Below are 21,445 nucleotides of genomic sequence, written 5' to 3' on the forward strand. Positions count from 1 at the left end.
CGTTGGCATTGGGAAGTGGCGTGAAACCAAAGACCAAAGGCCAGAATCAACACATCACAACATTCCCGGCTGCTGATTCAGTCTGAACCACTTGGTGTGCAACATTGGTATTCAATTTAATTGTGTTGAGTTTTTTAAATCTCAGATTCAGTATGTCACTGATTATCTTCTCTCACTTGTGGAAGATCATTCATTCCCCTCTGAATAATTTATCTGTGATTTTTTTACCATCTCGAAGTTTCACTACAAATTTCTCAACCGCAGCCCCATCTCCACCCTTCATAGTGGCCGTCAACTATTCCAGAACTCTGCAGTCCTTCTACACACCCATTGACTCTGTCTTCATTCAGCAACACTGACTTTGTGTGTCTGGTAAATTGTTTTCATGATCCTCATCCTTATCCTCTCTTTTTAAGTAATATCTTACCATACATTCTTTAGGCTCTAGGTTACTGCTCACCCCATTTTGGAATCCAATTGTTTTGTCTTTGAGCCTTTTGTCGTGTTACCTTTGAAATCCCCCTAAAGCCCATCCCTTCAAAGGTGCTTTCAATATACCCCTTTGATTCCTTACTTCCAGCTTGAACTACCCTCCCCTCCACAATCCTTTTCTAAAATACTCCATGGTTGCTGTCCTTTACATGAAAAATACACAAATTGTTATTTATGGTATAAATCACAAATTATACTTAGTTTTGACACTTCCATTCATTTTTTTTTAACATCAAAACAATTGCTGTTGAATATGGACTGCAAGTCCTGTGTGCAGAAAGGCTTTCTGAGTCCATCAGCAGTGTTTGTAACATTAATTGTCTGGTAAATCAATGGACCTACCTTCTTGAAATTGAGCAGAAGGTGCACAGAAAACATTACAAGGAGCAAAATCTGTGACAGCTAGAATGGAGCTAATTTAAGGAAGCTGACAATAACTGGAATCAAGTAAAAGGACAAATCTAATATAAATAATTAATTTACTCTTTAATTTTCAAAGAATGACTAACTGGTTCAAAGTTATATATCATGCAAATAAGTGGTTATTTAGCGTGATAGAAAACTCTTCAGTGGTTAGTAATAATGCTGCATTTGGTGTAAAGTTTTGTTAATAATCGCAGTACATTGATAAGAGATTAAAGCAGAAGGGTGGCCGCTAAAATACAGAAGTAATATAAATTCAACTAACTCACCACTTGTGGGAACATACAGGTTTCCAGAGCCAGTTTTAACCAAGAAAGAGTTGGGAACAAACTCCTCATCAGAGTCAGAGTCTCGGTTTGGCTGGGTCATATTATTGCTGAGCAACCTTCGCTGGCTCTCAGTGACTTCAGAAAGAGGGGGATGGGAGAGGTACTGCTCTACTAGGGTTGATGAAGCAGAAGAACAAGGCAGGGGAGGACCTGAAAACAAAACAAAAAAGCAATACAAACAAAAGTTAGGGACTTAAAAAAAAAGTAGAGGATAAATAATATAAATAATGATATTAAAGGGTCTGCATTACAAGGATAACAGTCACATTAATGAGCAATAACAGAAGATGTACTTTGTCTCAAAACTCAAAATAATTAAAGTTATATTCTATTGGAAACTCAGCTTTTTATTCATTTGTTTACCATATTTCCCAATGCTGCCAACAAGAACAATTTTGCACATTGCTGACACTCATATTGCTTCCACTTGTCTCAATAAAAATTAAATTGTCAAAAATGCTGCTGAATTTTGAATTTTCTCGGATTGATTATATTTAGAACATGAAAAATGTTTCCTCAGCTCTAAATAAATATACTGTTCAACGTCACCAAATGCAGATTTGGATGAATCCCTGGGGAAACTTTATAATTACATTCAACTGTATACTGGACAATTTGTATTACAGCACTTACCTTATCTCAACCAAACATCCAAACAGAGCAGTGCACACTAATTGTTGACCAGTGCCATGATAATTACTTTTCTCCCAGGTTCATTTGCAATCCTCACTGACATTGAAAAATTATTTAAACGCTGTTCATTATTCAAATTCTTTACCATGGGTGTGATTTTCCGACCCTCTGCGCTGGAATCGTGCCCAATGTGGGGGTGGCAAATAGCCGTTCATGCTGGAAATCTGGCGTGATTCTCTGCAGATCCGCCAATCCCGCGCACGCGGTCGATGTGACGCCGGACGGGGTCGTTGAAACTCCTGCCGGTGTGGTTTACATGTGGTACCACCCGGCGGGAGCTGGGACTCGCGGCCACGATGGTGGTCCTGGTGGTGGGCGGGGGGAATCTGAGTCCGGGGGGGGCCTCAGCGATGGCCAGGCCCGCGAGCGGGGACCACCGATCGGCGGGCCATTGCGATCTGTCTGGCTCCGCCATGTCGGCGGCACCCGTGCCGAGGTGGGCCACTGTGCGCATGCGCCGCCACACGGTCTGTACAGCCAGTGCCGCGGGACAAACCCTGGAAAACGGAGAATCACCCCGGACTTTTGAGGAAAGAAATCCGGGGTGATTCACGCCTGTTTTCCGGTGGGCATAGAGACTTAGTCCCAAAAGGGAGTATCCTGGCTTGCATTTGCACGTCTCTTAAAGGAAATAAGTGGCTTGATGTGAGAAAACACCACCCCGATCTTTAGGTATCCGGCTTGCCAGAGACCACATGAATGACCCAAGATGCATGTCGAGGTCTAGCAGAAGTCCCAATGTGCTGGCCTCAGTGGAAATTGCACAGGGAGATTGATCTATTGATGGGCAATTCCCCCGCACCCTAAGACCCTCACAAAAGGTCTCTGACTCTGAATGAGAGTTGGAAACTTTGGACAGTTCCATGGAATTTACCAAAATAGTTACTCAGGGAATGGTAGGGTGAAAAATCCTAGTCGAATACCTGGGTAATGACAGATATGACCCCCTAATCGCTCAGACTGACAGACACCAAGAATTCTCCCGACACCCTGGCTACTCCTCTAGCTAACCCTTCCAGCCTGACTACTCCCCCCATCCCCTAACCCTCCCCCCGAAACCAACTAAATTCCTGACACAACCTGATGACCATCCCAACCATTGACCATCCCACCATCATCTCAACCACCTGCCATCGTACTCATTCACTCTGTGTATTTAAACTTACCTATGGCAACTAATTCCCCCGACACTACCTTGTTGCGATGGAGTTTTTTGTTGCACTGTATGATCTGCATTTCTTCAGAAGCTGGGCTTGGAAAACCTGGCTAGATATGTGGAGCAGAGTCTGGGAATTGAAACGTTCGAGTGGAGATTCAATCTGCGAATGATTGCCTCTTTCTAGAAGATCCGGGCCTATGTCTTGCAGTATTTTTTAAGATGTATATTGCACCACATTAGCCATTTTCCTACGCTACTGCCACTCCCATTTATTCTTTTTGGCTGTTGCACTTAAAGGGAACCATACAAAATATTAATCATGGAATTATAGAATGGTTACCACACAGAAGGAGGCCATTCAGCTCATCGTGCGTGTGGTGGTGCGCTGCAAGAGCAAATCAACTAGTCTCACTGCCCTTTCCCTGAGGTCCTACAATTTTATTCTCATTGGGAACTTATTTAATTCCATTTCGAAAGCTATGATTGAACATGCCTCTGCCACATTCTCAGGCAATGCATTCCAAATCCTAATCAGTTGCTGTGTTCAACAGTTTTTTCTTTCGTAGCCATTACTTCTTTTGCGATTCACCTTAAAAATGTGTCCTCGTGTGTTTGATCCTTCCATCAATAGGAACGGTTTCTCCTGCTCTACTCTCTCTAAACCCTCCATGATATTGAACACCACTAAAAAATCTTCTCTTCTCCAAGGAAAACAACCAAACATTCCTATTCTATCCATGTAATTGACATTCCTCATCCCTAAAACCATTCTCACAAATCTTCTCGGCACCCTCACTGAAGCTTTCACATCCTTCTAAAGTGTGCCGCCCAAAATTCCAGTTGAGGCTTAACCAGCATTTTTAAAGATTCATCATAAATTCCTTATTTTTGTACACCATGCCTCCATTTATAAAGCCCAGAATCTCTTTTGCCTTTTTCACCATTTTTTCGAGCTATTCTGCCTCCTTCAATGATTTGTGCAAATATCTCCCAAAGTCCTTCTGCTCCTGCACCCCCTCTGGAATGTTATCCTTTAATTTATATTGGCCATTGTCATTTTTTCCAACACAAATGTACCTCTCCACACTTGTCTGCACTAAATTTCATCTACCATGGGTCTGCACATTTCACCAGCCTGTCTATATACTCTTGAAGTCTAACATTATCTACTTCATGGTTCACAACACTTTTAAGCATTGTGTCTCGACTGCTCATAGGAAATAATTGTTGTTTGTCTCAGCAGTGTATATTTTAAATGGATTACCCTGCACATATTTGGTATCAGATTATGATTTTAAAAGCTATAAATTTTAAAATTCTGCCACCCAACCCAAGTCTAAGGAAAGTTGTTCCCAGTATCTACCTGTGGAGATCTTTATTGCACACCCTACTCTAGTCCAAGAAATAACTATCCTCCAATACCCCAGTTATGGTCGCCGATTTTGTATCCATTGTACATTCAGCCTTTTGGGTTTTAACTTTGGTGGCAACCCAATTATGTGGTAGTTTGTCAAACATCTTTTGGAAGTCCATATTTATCACATTACCCTGATCACTCCCCGCTGTTACCTCATCAAAAAACTCAATCAAGTTCGCTAAAATGATTTGCTTTTAACAAATCCCTGTCTACTTTTCTACTTTTATCGGTTAATCTTGCCCAAGTGACACAACTTTGTCACTTCAAGCAAAGGTATTCTATTTTGAATTTTGAACATGCTGGCTGCTTCAGATTAAGATGATGAGAGACCACCAAGTATGTTTGCAATGACACCAAAGGTGGTACATCGAGCCCAGGAACTACATTGATAGACATCAATCTGGACATATCAGGCAGCAATCATTTGAGCTGTCGCCATTTCACAAGAAAGGTTGTAACATCTGCTGCATAATGACTTGCTGACCACATGATTAGATGCTTTATTGGAGGTTAATCACAGACAAATTTCCATTTTTGTGTAGACAATAAAGTTTAATTCTATTCCAAAAGACTCCATCTGGTAGTGAGTTCCATATTCTAACCATATTAACTGTAGGACCTATGAAAAAAAAACGTTTGCAGGCTTGTTAATTTTCAGGTGGTGAAATCTAAAATGGGCGGATGGGGGGGATGGGGGTGGGGTTGTTGGGCAAATTGTTTCAAACGGTACATCCCAGAGGATGCATAAGACATATGTGCAAATGTGGAATCCATCAACCTTTGTCTTCCCCTTTTTACCAGCAAACTTCTTTTTATTATTTTCAGCGCGGAGCCAGAGAGATGTAGGACGCGATCTAATGGAAAAGGTTCTAAGTGTCATTTATGGCAAGTTTTGCTGGGAGCTTCTCCCTGGTTCTGTCGGTGAGTTCCCCACACTATCTAACCACACTAAGTCACTTTTGTGGGTCCTGGGAAGCTTCTTCCGGTCAAGCCCACGCTTAGAGTGCAATCCAACGGCCACCCTGCACCGGAAATGCAGGGTGCAGCGTGGCCATTGAAAGACGGAGACCCCACTCCTGGGATCTACCTGGCTCGCATTGCCTCACTCTAATGTGCAGATTGTTCAGGAATGGGTTAAGAAACATTCCAATTAGATGTCTCATTGATCCAATAATTGGCACTGATATGTAAAGAGGCTACAGGTGCCTTTGGGGCATGTGATGTGATGATAGAGTTTGGTGCAGAGTGTGTTCAAGGAAAATCAAAGGTGTTTGGGAAAAGGAGCAGAACTCTTAACTCTTTACTCAAAAGCAGCAAAATGCTAACAGTGGTAACAGAGGATGGTTGCTGTGTAAATGTAAAGGGTTGAAACATATAACTTTTCCAGAAAAAAAAATCTGCATCAACCAAGGAGTGTGTGGGAAAGAAAAAAATATAGGTATGCCTGAACCTAGGATAAAGATGGCCGGATATGACTATCCGCCATTATTTTCTGAAAGGGGATCGTACGACCAATGGAGAAGTGCAGTTGTTATGTGGACTGAGGTAACTGCCTTGGGAAAGAGGAAACAAGATATGGCATTGGCTCTTTCTCTACCTTACGTTAGTAAAATACGATGCAAAGTGTTTTCTGAACTGGAATTGGAAAAATTATACTCAGAGGAAGGTCTAGAAACTCTAGCGCTTTAAGGATAAGATTTTGTCAAAAGGATGACTTGTTAATTGTGTATGAAGCCTGATCGGAATTTGATAGATTCTGGAAAACAGAGGATATCTCTATGGAGGACTATATAATGGAATTTAGCAGACTATACAGAAGGCTGCACAAACTTTGCCTGGAATTTCCACAGTCTGTGTTGGCATTTAAGTTACTGGACTGTACTAGAGTGTCCAATATGGATAGGCTCTTGGTTTTGACAGGAGTTACGTTTGCTGATAATGATACCTTAGTCGATCAGATGATAGAGGCCTTAAAGAAGTTTCTGGGGAAACATTCGATTCCTATGGCTCTTTATGACCAAATGGGTCAGCCAGCAATAAAGCAGACTATGGAAGATACACTACTGACAGGATGGTGAGATCATACGGCTCCAAACAGAGTACGAGAGTATGGAAGGAGATTGGGACCCAGCAATTATGAGGACAGAAACCCATTTAAAATCTATAATAGGAGGAGGGACATGGAAAATGGAAATAGAAAAATGAACCCCAGAAATGCCCGGCGTATGATAAATCCATGTTTTCGATGTGACTGTCAATACCATTATGCTTTCAACTATTCAACACGTTATAATTGTGTTTGAAGCTACACACGACATGAAAGAGTCGGAAGAGGAAAAAGATACTCCAGTAATGAGGGTGTTGGTTACAGGATCCTTCAATTGTGCTGTATTGGACGGGATGCACATCTACTGTGTGTGGAATTGACTGGTTAAAATGTTACCTGGACTCCTTGAATGCTGAAAATCATAACAAGGTTAAGGAATTTGAAAGTTCACACATTTCCGGTTTGGGGATGATAATACTCTGAAGGCGCTGCAAAGAATGGTGATCCCCTGCAATATTGCCGGAATTAATCATTTCATTAGCACGGATGTTGTATCAAGTGAGATACCTTTGCTTCTGAGCAGACCGTCGATGAAGAAAGCACACATGAAACTAGATAGGCAACAGGATAAGGCAACAGTTTTTGGAAAGACGATGGACTTACAATTTACACAGTCGGGGCACTATTGTATTCCATTACTGACAAATAATATTTCAGGTGCAGTTGTTAAGGATGTGTTATTGGCACCTGGAAATGGGACTTTAGCTGATAAAAAGATTGTTGTATTAAAACTGCAAAGGTAATTTGCGCATCTGTCCCGTCGGAGGCTGAAAAATGTATTAAATGCATTACATAGCAGTAGAAAAGCTTTTCTGGAAGCAGAAGTCTCTGAAAGAATTCGCAGAGTTTTAAGGCACAATATATGGCCATCAAATACTGTTTTTAGCAAGGAGACATAGTATACTATAAGAGAGACAATTTTAATAAATGGAAAGGTCCAGGGAAGGTGACCGGCATAGATGCCAAAACAATTATTTTGCAACATGGCAATCAGACTATTAGGGTACATTCATCAAGGATAATGGGTACAGATTACAAATTTTCAAATTTAGACAGAGCAGACAGACATGATGAGGAACCTGGGTCATCTGGTACGCACGTGGTGCAAAACTATGAGGACCAGTTAATTGATATAGACAGGGTTTCTGCAGAGGAACACAATATTTCCGATGAATTAGAACAGGTCATTTTTCCAAAAGGACAACTGCCAAAATTTGGTACAAAGGTGACATACTTGCCTGAAGGGTCTAGTCAATGGAAGGTTGCAACTGTTATTAGTAGAGCAGGGAAGGCCACTGGAAAGTATAAACACTGGTTGAATGTACAGCATTCAGGGAAGGGAGTCAAGACAATGGATTGGGAACACGAAGTTCAAAAATAGAGGGCACAGAAATGCAGTGGCAGTTCAGATAGTACATTGAATAGTGAACAGGTTCATAGGAAAAGGTCGAGAACTTTTGAAAGAACATCCCACAACAGAAGGGAAAGATCAAGCAGTAGCAGTACAGAACGAGATACCAGGCGGGATAGGGGGAGTAGTTTGTCAAGGTATCGGAACATGGGTAAGACTACGAATGCTACTAGGAGTTGAAGCCCACATGCATGTGAGATTTTGGTGACATCCAATAAATTAGATGAAATGTGATCAAAGATGCTAACCAGCAAGAATTGCATAGTTGGAGTGAATGTGGGGTATACACAGAAGTACCAGGGATAGGGGACAAAGAGCTCTATCACACGGATGGATTTGCATGGAAAAGGTTCTTCCGGATGGAACTTATAAGACAAAGGCCAGGCTTGTGGCAAGGGGATTTGAAGAAAACTTAGAAGATCAGGATTTAAGGATTCACCTACGGCAGGAAAGGTTAAATCTTCTTGGCTCTATTCGCCACAAAGGCATGGGAATGCAAATCTGGAGATATAAAAGCTGCCTTTTTGATTTCTTAAGAGTTGAATACAAAAATGAATGGTCCTAAAGTAGAAGACATAATGAGAGTAAATAAAGCATTGGTCAAACTAAAAATGCAGGAGTGTGTTTTGAGGTTCCCGGTTTTAAGTGACCTGAGGCTCTTGAAACTCATAGGGCGCGATTCTCCCAAACAGGGAGAAATCGTAAGGCTGGCGTCAAATCCGGGTGGGTTTGACGCCAGCCTCCCCCTCCCCGACCGGGAACCGATTCTGGTCCCCGGTCGGGGCTAATATGCCGCGGCCGTGAAATCCGGCATCGCGGGCTGAACGAATTTCGTTAAGCCCGCTTGCCAGAGTGTGCGCCGGCTGATGCGTCACATGACGTCAGCCGCGCATGCGCGGATTGGAAGACTCCAACCCGCGCATGCGTGGATGACATCATCGCGCATTTGCGCGAAACCCGCGCATGCGCGGGCCGGGATGCCCCTCAGCCGCCCCGCGAAGTGATCCGCCCCGCGGCGGAAGGACAAAGAGTGCGCGGGAATCGGACCCGCTGCCCGCGATCGGTGCCCACTGATCGTGGGCCCATGGCACCCTTGGCACGGCCTTGGTACTGCCGTGCCAATCGGTGCCATGGTTTTCAAAATCGGGACTTTACAGCCGTTTTTACGAACGGCCAGACCAGGTGAGTTTGCCGTTCGTAAAAACGGCTGTAAAGGGCTTGGAACTCGGCCCATCGGCCAGCTGAGAATCGCTGCTGGCCGTAAAATAACGGCGGCAGCGATTCGTGTCGGGAGTCGGGCGTGGGGGGGGGGGGAGAATAGCGGGAGGACGTCAGACTAGCATGGCCGTAAAAATTTACGAACCCCGCTATTCTCCGCACCGTCGTGAGTGCGGAGAATTGCGCCCATAGTTTATAGTGATGCGTCCTATTAAAATTTATGTGATGGGCTTTCAAGCGCAGGAGGTTTTATAATTTCCTTTTTGGGGAACAATGGTAAATGTTGCCCTCTTGTGTGGGAAACAGAGAAAATAAGGAGAGTGGTCAAAAGTACTTTGGCTGCTGAGACTTTAAGCCTTGTAGAGGGTGTGGATATGACCTTTTATATATCTCAGATATTGACAGACATTTTGGGATTAGGGAATTTGGGTAATATGCCTGTTGAATGTCACATTGACAATACATCCCTGTGGGAAAATGTACACACTACAAAAAGTGTCAATGAAAAAAGGTTAAGGATAGACATCGCAAGTTTGAAGCAGATGCTGGACAGAGGGAAGATAGCAAAAATTAAATAGGTCGGCAGTAGCTATCAATTGTCCGACTGTTTAACGAAAAGAGGGGCTAGATCACAGAAATTTTTGGATATTGTTAATAAAGGGCGCCTGTTTAAGCGGGGGAAATTGCGTGTGTTTTTGAGTTTCTTGAAATTTTGTTCTCATCAAATTATTCTTTTTTCCAAGAAAGGGGAGACTGTTAAGGAATGGGTTAAGAAACATTCCAATTAGATGACTCATTGATCCAATAATTGACACTGATATGTAAAGAGTCTACAGGTGGCCATTGGGCCATGTGATGTGATGATGGAGTTTGGTGCAGAGTGTGTTCAAGGAAAAATAAAGGTGTTTGGGAAAAGGAGCAGAGCTCTTGACTCTTTACTCAACAGCAGCCAGAGGCTAACACAGATTCCCGAGGTACCTGAGGCTTTGTGATTCAACCCCTTCGCCTTGGAGACCTTGGGTGAGTGCCATTCAGCACTGGTCCCCACAAACAGGGACTGGATGAAACACCATTTGTGGGGGGTCACCAAGGGGATTGCAGGCCCCCAGCTGTATGCCCTTTGGGCAGGATGGTGCTCTGCCACTGCTGGTGCTACCTGGGTAACCTGGTAGTACCACTTGGCCACCTGGGTGCCAGCCTGGCTCTGCCAAGGTGCCCACGTGGCACTGCCAACTGACAGAGCACTTCAAGGGTGCCAGGTTGGCACTGCCAAGGTGCCAAGCTGGTAATCTGTGGGTATGGGGGGGTACCCTCCTACACTACATTTGGGCTGGAGGGGGAGGTTGGGGATTGTTTTGGAGTTCAGCGTCCCGATTTATCGTTACAATGGGGAGCGTTCCCCGTTCAGGCCCATTATTCAACGCGAGTTAAGTTGAATTGCCATATGTTTCTCATCACTGCGAGTGCCAGGAATCACATGGCTAAATACACTTGATGGGGAACTTTGATCCCTTTTGGGAGAATCGTGCGCTTGGAACTCGCTGGTCAGACTGGCTCCTCAGCGATCTGGCCATCATTTTGAAAGGGTGCTCCGATCTCAAAGTGGGTTTGTGGATACATGGGCAAGGTCAACTTCCAGCACATGCGGGTATTACCCCATACCCCACCAAGTGATGACAACCAACTTTGCGGTCTTCCCACCCCCCCTTTAGGCCTCCCCTTCCAGGAACCTCATACTTCACCCTCTTTGTCCCCTATCCGGTATTTCCGTGTATACCCAAATTTTTAATGGCCGCTTTATATCCACCCTATATTCCCCCACCCTTCACCCCCCTCCACCCTCCTTTCATGGGCGTCTCAGGCACTGACCCTTGGCAGTGCCACCCAGGTACCTTAGCATTGTCAAGGTGCCAGGCTGGCAATGCCAAGGTGCCTGCATTCAAGGCAGAGGGCGAGGGGCGTCACCGTACCCTGTCCCTGACCACCCAGGGGACTCCAATAAGCCGGGAGACTCCCTGGGTGCTGTTCCTCTTAGTCCACATTTGTGTGAACCAGTACTGAATCGTGCATGGCTGGGGCGGCCTAGGGAGGCCAATAGATGCCGGGAGCCTGATAGAGCCTGGATCAGCATGCCTCAGCGGGTTTTTAACCTTCTGAGGTGTGTGAGGCTTGGTCCCGCCCATTGTGGAAAATATCCTGATTGCAATGCCTCAAAAGACCTGGATAGATCTCGCAAGACATACTCGCTGTCGGGAAGCCTGCAGGAGGCCACGTCGCGCTCCCGTTCGTGAGCAACGCGGCGAGTCGATCAACGCGGCCAGTAGATTGTACCCTTAGTTAATTCTATCAGCTTCTTGCCATCATTGTGCATATTTCTCGAAATAAGGTCTGCTTTTTTTCGATGAATCTTGTGCACAACAGTAGGAAGTTTTGTTGAATCAAACAGATGAATGTTTCCATTATACAATTATGATCAACTTTTCCTCTTTTCTGTCTAGTCAGAAGTTCCCTTTTAATGGCTAGTTGTAACCCTGGGAGGTGATGTTTTACAGATTTTCTGACTTCCATTCAAAGATATCATCCTGCATAATCTTTACCTCTTTTCCACAACTTCCCAGCCACTTTTTATTCCTTAAGGTTCAATAAAGTATAAATGTACATTTGTGGGATGTCTTATCAGCCCCAATGATCTGATAATAGGACGCATGTGGTGCACTGGCTCACCTCCTTGCGCCAGTGGTGTGATAACAGGTCTGACCAGATCTGAGTGAATAGTCTATAGAAAATGCTTTGTGCAGGGATCCAGGACTATTCACTCAGATCTGGTCAGACCTGTTATCACACCACTGGCGCAAGGAGGTGAGCCAGTGCACCACATGCGTCCTATTATCAGATCATTGGGGCTGATAAGACATCCCACAAATGTACATTTATACTTTATTGAACCTTAAGGAATAAAAAGTGGCTGGGAAGTTGTGGAAAAGAGGTAAAGATTATGCAGGATGATTAATTAGTAAACTGTGGAAGGCACGTGGCAAGAAATATTGCAAATATTCAGAGTGAACCAGTTCCACTTAATTCTGTTCAGAATACAGAATTTTTGATAACATGGCAGCAGTAACGATCTGGGGCTGATTCTCCACTGGGGAGATTCTCCGTTACACCGGCAGCAAACCTACGCCTGGGGATTTCCCAGCATGGGGCTGCCCACAATGGGAAACCCCATTGGCCGGCTGGCGGGACGGAGATTCCTGCTGCCGGCATGGGCACGGCGCACCAGAAAACCTGGGGCGGAATTCTCCACAAGGCCCGACGCTGTCGTGAAACCCGGAGAGGTTCACGACGGCGTTGGAGGCTGCTCTTCGCCTCCTATTCTCTCCCCCCCCCCCGGGGGGCTAGGAGAGCTGTGCCGTAAATCTCGGCCGCGGGGCCTTGTTGCTGGCGTCGAGGCCCGACGTGCCGAGAATGACGTGGCTGGCGCGCCTAATGATGTCAGCCACGTATGTGCAGGTTGGCCAGCGTCAACCCGCGCATGCGCAGTTGCCGTCTTCCCCTCCGCTGCCCCGCAAGATGTGGCGGCTTGATCTTGCAGGGTGGCGGAGGGGAAAGAGTGCGTCCCTTTGAGACGCCGGCCCGACGATAGGTGGGCACCGATCGCAGGCCAGTCCCCTCCCGAGCACGTTCGTGGTGCTCACTCCCCTCTCCGCCCCCCACAAGCCACAAACCAGCTTTTGCCACCATGTTCTCGTTGGCAGCGACCAGGTGTTGTTGCCGCTGGCATGAACCGGTCGGGAACGGCAGGCCGCTCGGCCCATCCGGGTCGGAGAATCGCGGGTCGCCGTGAAAAACGGCAAGCGCCGATTCTCCGAGCGGCATGCCGCAAAACGCGACACGCCATTTTGGGGGGGGGTGGGAGAATCGCGGGGGGTGCCAGAGTGGCCATCCCGTGATTCTCCCACCCGACGTGGGAGCGGAGAATGGCGCCCCTGATCTTTACCAAACTTGGAATCAGAAAGAATCATAGATGATGAAAAGAAGATAAATGTCAAGGCTCGGTGGCTTACCAATAATTACATATTGAATGTAGTCTGGATACACAACTCAACTCACTCACTTAGTGTTTTCACATTTTAATAAAACATGCATATTAAGAGAAACAATAAGTTAAATTGAAGCAAAATCAGATTGAAATTCCACAATGTCATACTGCTAAGCTGCTGAAATTCCCAGGCACTTTCTAAAGCTTCCCAATGGGACGTCTGGCCCCTGTGTGTTTGTGCTACCAAGTGTTACATTGGGAGATGTTGTCAATGTGATTGCTGCAGGTAGTGTTTACTCTCAAGGTTGAAGGGAATCAGAAAGACCAACAACGAGAGCTCCAGGCCTTAGATCACTGAACTATGAAGACCGCGTCAAAGGGCATCTAAATACTGTTCCCGTCGGAAAGAAAGACAAATGGGTGGTGGAAGCACCAGCACGCTAATGCCTAAAAAGAAATCATGAAAGGAATGCCAAAGTTGAATGTGTATAAGCCTCTTTGTTAAAATCCAGCTCAGGAAACTACAAAATAGAGTAAGTAAACCATAAACTACGCATTACATGATGAGGAACTTCAGTAGCTAAATTATTAACTTATTGAACAGACTGCCACCTAGTGTTATGAATGCTGGCTCAATGTAAACATTTGTTAAAAAGGAAACAAAAAAAAAAATCAGATTCCTGTAGAGTGGAGGGATACTGGCTAAACATCAGAATAGAAGATACAGGGGAAATGATCTGCATTGGTGGCTCTGAATTATGGTCTTTTCTTGTTTCTCTTTCTACTGTTGCATTTTTATGAGCACGAGAATTACAGTGGAGACCCCATAAGAAAGCTTGATAAACATCCCACTGAAAGTTTTTGTCTAAATAATAATTTTTTTTTTTTTTTTTATAAATTTAGAGTGCCCAATTCTTTTTATCCAATTAAGGGGCAATTTAGCGTGGCCAATCCACCTAGCCTGCACATCTTTGGGTTGTGGGGGCGAAACCCACACAAACACGGGGAGAATGTGCAAACTCCACACGGACAGTGACCCAGAGCCAGGATCGAACCTGGGACCTCGGCGCCATGAGGCAGCAGGGCTAACCCACTGTGCCACCGTGCTGCCCTTGTCTAAATAATAATAATAATAATTGTTTATTATCACAAGTAGGCTTCAATGAAGTTACTGTGAAAAGCCCCTAGTCGCCACATTCCGCCGCCTGTTCGGGGAGGCCGATACGGGAATTTAACCCACACTGATGGCCTTGTTCGGCATTACAAGCCAGCTGTTTAGCCCACTGTGCTAATATATGCCAGGTGTCGAGGGTGTGAAAGGAACTGTGATGGTTAGCATCCTTTTCCACTATTTAGGACACTTGATAATGATATCCTCCTCCAGTCCATCATCTGTTCTTCAGATGCATGGCCGTTGGTGCCATAGCTGTCCATTTGTATCCAGGGACAGCTTATTTTTACATGCCATGAACCATTATCTCTGGAGTCCCCCAGTGATTTATCAGCATCAGCCTTTTCTTTTCATCAAGGCTTCTCCTAATCAACAGCATACTTAGGGAGGGTGGCAACGTCCACATGTATCCAGCTTTACCTCATCATCACTTCTCTTGATCTTGTCTATGCTATCAATCTGCTTGTTTAACAATAAACCTGTATAATTCACAACTCTTTTCAGCTCAACACCAATGTGATCAAAAGTCTTCAAGCCTCGTCACGAACTCTCAAATTTTACTCCATTGCCACCAAGTCCACTACCCATGCATGCCTCGCGCACCAAAGCTCTAAGCCTAGTCCACATTATATGCAATCTTGGCATCCTGTTCAATACTGAATTCAGATAATCAGATCCATATCCTTCACCAAAATCATGTAATTCAACCTCCGCACGGCTTGTGCTTATGTAAGAATGGGGATAAAGCTATAACTATGTTAAGAAGAACAATAACTGTCTGATGGACTAAGGTAACAATGAACTTGACATAGTCTTGTTGACTTAACACATTCCTCACTTACTGCTGACAAAAAGTTACAGGGTCAGAAAATGTTGAGACAGCAACATGCCACCTCAAGGTGAATGAGGTACGTGCAAGTAATGTGTGAAATGTCAAAGGGAAAGGAAGGGCACATAACACTGAAGAATTATGACAGTTCTCAGGGACAGTCAGACTCAGAAGGCCAAGCCTGGTCCCTTTGGGAATGTCGAAAAACCAGACTGTATAAGTTCTCACTGTATAACTAACAGTTGTGATGCCATTACATCGCTGTCTCGGCTTTTGGCTGCGATCAAGCGTAAGATCAAGCAAGAGATCAAAGCTGTTCTTGTCAGCTTAGATCTCGTGTGTCTCTCTTGCGGTGACCATGAGTTGGATTCAATTTGAACTTGATTTGGTTTTTGGAGCAGGGAAGGAGATGGATTAAGGGAGTGAACCCTGTCCATTCTATGTATTGGCTTTGTAACTCTGAGAAAGGGATAAAATTAAAAATAAGAAAAAAAATAATCATAGTATCCCTACAGTGCAGAAGGAAGCCATTCAACCAATCAAGTCTTCACAGACCTTCCGAAGGAGCACCCCACCCAGGCCCACACACCACCATCCTCGCAACCCCCACTAACCTTCTTGGATTAGAGTTCGATTTAAACAACACACTCGAACCTGAACAGTGAGGAAACATTTGTCTAATTATTTATAACTTCTTTCTGGCATTCCATCTTTCACTTTTCATAATTTCCAAAACTCAAATTCTGTCCCACTGTCGGGCCTTTTCGCTCTTTCGCCCTGTCCTGACTGATCTACTCGAACTCTGCAATTCATTCAATTCAAAATCCTGAGTCTGGTCTTCATTCTCTCCTTGCCTCATCTTCCATGCCACTTTCCCCCCAGGCATTTTTTTGTTCTCGGATTCTACTTTCATACATTATCCCTTGACTGGATACACCATGGTTCACACAGTCTTCATCTGTCTCAGTCCTAATCTTTTGAATCCATTCTCTAGGCCTCTCCACTTGGTGATCTAATCTTTCAAATTTCCAATAAACTAATCAGCTTGACCCAGCATTTGGCCACTCCTCAATTTCTCTTGTTTCCTGATTTAGCATCCATTTGAATTATGCCTGTGTGTTTTATGGTAAAAATGGAACATGAAATGCAAGGTTCATAAATAAAATAAAACCGGCCTTATAACATGATCAAAGTTGGCAGTTTGTTATGGTATAAATTTCAAGCTGAATTTACATTTGTAGTAAAATAAACTCAATGACAATTATACTACCGTTCAAGGCAACACTATGCCAACAATGCTAAGCTATAATGCAGTGCCATGACAATTGCAATATCCAATCAAGCAGCCCCATGACAGGTATATTAATCTATAGTGCAAGTCCATGGCAACTGTAGTAACATATAATGAAATGCCGCAGTAAAAATATTACCCTAAACTTCATGAAAACGACAAAGCTACAGTGCAGCACTATGGCAACTCCATAAAGATATAGTGCAGCACCATGGCAACTCCATAAAGATATAGTGCAGCGCCATGGCAACTGCACAAAGATATAGTGCAGCACCATGGCAACTGCACAAAGATATAGTGCAGCACCATGGCAACTCCATAAAGATATAGTGCAGCGCCATAGCAACTGCACAAAGATATAGTGCAGCACCATGGCAACTCCATAAAGATATAGTGCAGCGCCATGGCAACTCCATAAAGATAAATTGTAGCATCATGGTGACTGCACAAAGATATAGTGCAGCACCATGGCAACTGCACAAGTAAATAGTGCAGCACCATGGCAACAGCACAAAGATACAAGGCAAGATTCTCCGTTTGGGAGACTATGGGCTGGATGCTCCGATCGCCGAAACTGCGTTCACTGATCGGCCAGAGAATCCACTGTCACGCTGGAATCGGGGGCATCGACATTTTTGTGATGCTCCACCCATTCAAAAATGGCGTACTCCGCATGCCAATCAGGATGGCATCAAGATGTCACCTGAGGCCCTCCCCCAGTGCTCTGCCCCCAATGGGCCGAGTCCCCGACAGCATGGGGCACGTGTCCTCACAACTTTCGGGGAACTCACATGGCGGCTGCGGACAGTGGTGCCGCCTTTCTGGTCGTAAGTCCAAATGGATCCTGCAGACATATCCGCAGAATCAGAGAATCCAGCCCGATAGTGAAGCCCCACAGCTGGCGATAGCTCCCATCCCCTCCGCACGACACACCAGCCCCCCACCCCTGGATTTTCTGGGTGGCCCCCCTTCCTTCAAGAACGGGGGTGACACACCATGTCCCCACTCCCCACCAGGGACCCCTAAGTAGGGAGACCCACCCAGAGACCACCCCCCCCCCCCCAGGAGCCACTATATAGGGAGACTCCCCGCCCAGGAACCCCTTAAATAGGGAGACCCCTCAGAGACCACCCAACTAAAGGAACCGCCCCACAGAGATCCCCTAACACGTGCGACCCCTGAAGGAAACCCTAACTAAAGGACGCCAACACAGGATCAGCTAATGAAAGTGAACACCCCACAGGCCCACCGAGAAAAGAGATCCCTTCTGGAAGCGAGAGTGCAGTCCAGACAGTGGCAGTGAAAAAATTACAGTTAGGGCCTATTTGCATCCTCCCGCTGGCAGGCGGGCGTGAACCCCGATCCTGCTACCATGGGAGCTGGAGGGTGCCGCTCCCGATTTTTCCCAGACACCTGGGGTGGGATTCTCTCAGCCCGGGCCGGGCCAGGAAATGATGGCGACCGGTGCAAATCGCACCACGCCGCCCCGACACCGGGACGCGATTCTCCAAGTGATTCTTCGAGCGGAGATTAGGCGCCGGCTGGGGGCCGCTCTACGGCACTCCCGGCAATTCTCTGCCCGGGATGGGCCGAGCGGCCACACCGAAAAACCCGAGTCCTGCCGGCGCTGTTCTGATCTGCTCTTAGCCGGTGGGATCTCGGCGTGGTAGGGTCCGGGAGCGGCCTGTGGGGGAGGGGTAGATATGGTGGGGGGTGGGGGAGCCTCCGCTGTGGCCCGGCCCGCGTATGGGGCCCCCTGATCGGCAGGCCGGCCTCTCAGGCTGGGGGCCTCTTTCTGCGCCAGCCCTTGTAGCCCTATGCCATGTTGCGTTGGGGCTGGCGCGTTGGCGCCAATGCGACTGCGCATGTGCGGTTCCCGCGGTGCCCAGTTGATGCCGGTATCAGCAGCTGGAGCGGCGACGGTTGCTCCAGTGCCGTGCTGGCTCCCTGTGGGGGCCAGAATTGCTGATCCTGAGGCCATGTTGACGCCATTGGGAATTGCAGTGGCGTTTACGATGGCGTCAACACTTAGCCTCAGGATCAGAGAATCCCGCCCCCGATTCTCCGCAGCATTGGGGACCGGCAACAGGTGGCAGAGAATCCAGCCCACAATGGAAACTACACAAAGCTATACCATAACAACTGCACAAAGATATAGTGCAGCATCATGGCAGCTGCACTAAAGTGCAGTGCATGGCAATGACAGTATCTTACAAAGTAGCACCATGGCAACTAATTGAAGCTATAATTTGGTACCATGAGAACTATACTAACCTATACCTGTACAATGACAACTAGACGAAATACAGAGCTGCTTCAGTGAATTTCTGAGTTAGTTGTATTGAACTAACCTGGGCAGCACGGTAGCCTTGTGGATAGCACAATTGCTTCACAGCTCCAGGGTCCCAGGTTCGATTCCGGCTTGGGTCACTGTCTGTGTGGAGTCTGCACATCCTCCCCGTGTGTGCGTGGGTTTCCTCCGGGTGCTCCGGTTTCCTCCCACAGTCCAAAAATGTGCAGGTTAGGTGGATTGGCCATGATAAATTGCCCTTAGTGTCCAAAATTGCCCTTAATGTTGGGTGGGGTTACTGGGTTATGGGGATAAGGTGGAGGTGTTGACCTTGGGTAGGGTGCTCTTTCCAAGAGCCGGTGCAGTTTCAGTGGGCCGAATGGCCTCCTTCTGCACTGTAAATTCTATGATATCTATGATAACCTGTAGATTGTGGGCGAGATTTAACTAAATGTGAACAAAGTCCCATACCGAGCGTGTTAAGCCGTGTGTTTCCCGGAGCTTGCAGTGCCAAGAAACAAAATGCTTTTTGACATCACCCGCATTAGGTAGGGGGCCTCAGTGGGGCATGCACAGCTAAGCCACCGTTTTGTGACCGAGGAGCTCAGCTCGCCCGAACCACCTCAGTGCAGAGAGACATCAGGGTGCCATTTTTAAATGACGTCCCCATCTCTGAAGACCCAAATTAATCCCCGACATCCCCCCCCCCCAGCCCTAATGTACTACTTGAAGGTCCTCTGCCCCCTTCCAGTGCCTCCTCAACACCCACACAGGGCACCAATGACCTGATCGCCACCATGTAAAAAAAATGCCAGTTTGGCACCTTTGCAGTGCCAACCTGGCATGCTGGCAGTGCCACCCAGGCACCTTGGCATGCCAGGCTGGCACCTAGTTGGTGCTGCCAGGGTGGCTATGCCAGGGTGCCCAGGTGGCATTAGCAGTGCCAGGGTGCCACCCTGCCCAGAGGGCAAAAAACTGGAGGGCTCCAATCCCCTGGGAGACCCCCACAAGTGCCGTTCCATCTGGTCCCCATTTGTGGAGACCAGTAATGAACAGCATTTCCCCAAGGTCTCTGAGGTGAAGGGGATAGATCCCAGGGCTTTGGGTACCTCGACAATCTACACATTAATGTGAGACTAGCTGTCTCGCTCTGATGCGCAGATGTGCCAAAAAGTGATCCCGCCCACAATGGGTGGGATTTACATTGGAACTTCTCTCAAGAACTCGCGAGGCGTTGCGAACTGGATAGATAACGGGAGCGGGTCTCCTGGCTTCTATTGGCTACGCTGCACCGTGCAGCATGGCCATTCGATCACGCCCTATATTGCAGTCTCAGCTGGTGACATGAACAGAGTCCGATGTCGCTCCCACATTTTAAAAAGAGGGGATCTTGTCTGGAATTGGAAAGCCCCACACAATGCCTGACTATCTTGACCTTGCTTAATTTTAAACATAGGGCAGTACTTTAACAAATGTTGCACTAGGGCAGATAAAAGAAAAATCATTGGCACAGTTTTGGTGTCCTCTCCTTCCTCTTGGGAACAGGTCTGAAATTACACCCATTTGCTCACGAAGGTTATGATCTGGCTGCAAGGCGACCTGCACCTGGTGCAGCTTTGGTTTGTTTAATACCTACATTCATTCTCAAACATGGGATCATAACCTTTCACTTGCTGGAGGGTTTGGAGCCCAGAAATTCCCTTTGCTGTTTGTACCATCACAATTTGCTTTGCAGACAATTCTGTTGGCTGGACAATATTTACAAAAGCCAGAAGGTTTTTGATGAGATGCTAGCTTGAGACTTTGATTTAGTCCTTAATACTTAGAATAATTTCAGTCTTCTCATAACTGATATCTAACATTATTTTGGAAGAACCAAGTTGGATTCCACATTTTTTGTGTATTTTTGGTGTATTTTTGTTCACTTTGCTTAGTAATTCTTTTTACAGCATATAATAGAATTGGAAGTCATATTGGGCAGGATTCTCCACTTCGTGATGCCGGAACTGAGAATCTCGATCAGGCAAATAATCCGCGAAATGGGAAAAAATCTATTTTGTGTCCGTGCTGGTTCCAACACCAAGTCCATGGCCCTTGCTGGCGGCAATGTCAATGTTTTTGCTCCGCACCATCAGGCCATGCAAAATGGTCATTTCATGAATTTTAATACCAGTAGCAGGTTGGACACTTCATGCTCCGTCCATCCGTGAAGGAGCTAAGCGACCTGGGTGGGAGATATGTGATGGTGAGTGGGGTATTAGAGGGGATGCCGGTAGTACTGGTGAGTGTACATGCACCAAATTGGGATGATGTAGGTTTAATGACGGGGTTGCTGGCAGCTATCCTGGACTTGGCCACGTACCAGTTGATTAGGGCAGCACGGTAGCACAGTGAGTAGCATTGTTGCTTCACAGCGCCAGGGTCCCAGGTTTGATTCCCATCTTGGGTAACTGTCTGTGCGGAGTCTGCACATTTTCCCTGTGTCTGCGTGGGTTTTCTCTGGGTGCTCCAGTTTCCTCCCATAAGTCCCGAAAGACGTGCTGTTAGGTGAATTGGATATTCTGAATTCTCCCTCT

The 21,445-nt window shown here is 46.2% G+C and overlaps 1 protein-coding gene across 1 annotated transcript in view; it reads right to left on the minus strand.

Moving 5' to 3' along the window:
- The window catches only part of tenm4 (teneurin transmembrane protein 4), an 851,752-nt gene that overhangs the window by 338,794 nt on the left and 491,513 nt on the right, over window positions 1-21,445 (minus strand). The window contains 1 exon segment of the mRNA XM_038818655.1: window positions 1,185-1,394. Coding sequence (XP_038674583.1) covers window positions 1,185-1,394 — 210 coding nt within the window.

This window comes from Scyliorhinus canicula, chromosome 14 (genome assembly GCF_902713615.1).
Source record: "Scyliorhinus canicula chromosome 14, sScyCan1.1, whole genome shotgun sequence".
Classification (NCBI taxonomy): Eukaryota; Metazoa; Chordata; class Chondrichthyes; order Carcharhiniformes; family Scyliorhinidae; genus Scyliorhinus; species Scyliorhinus canicula.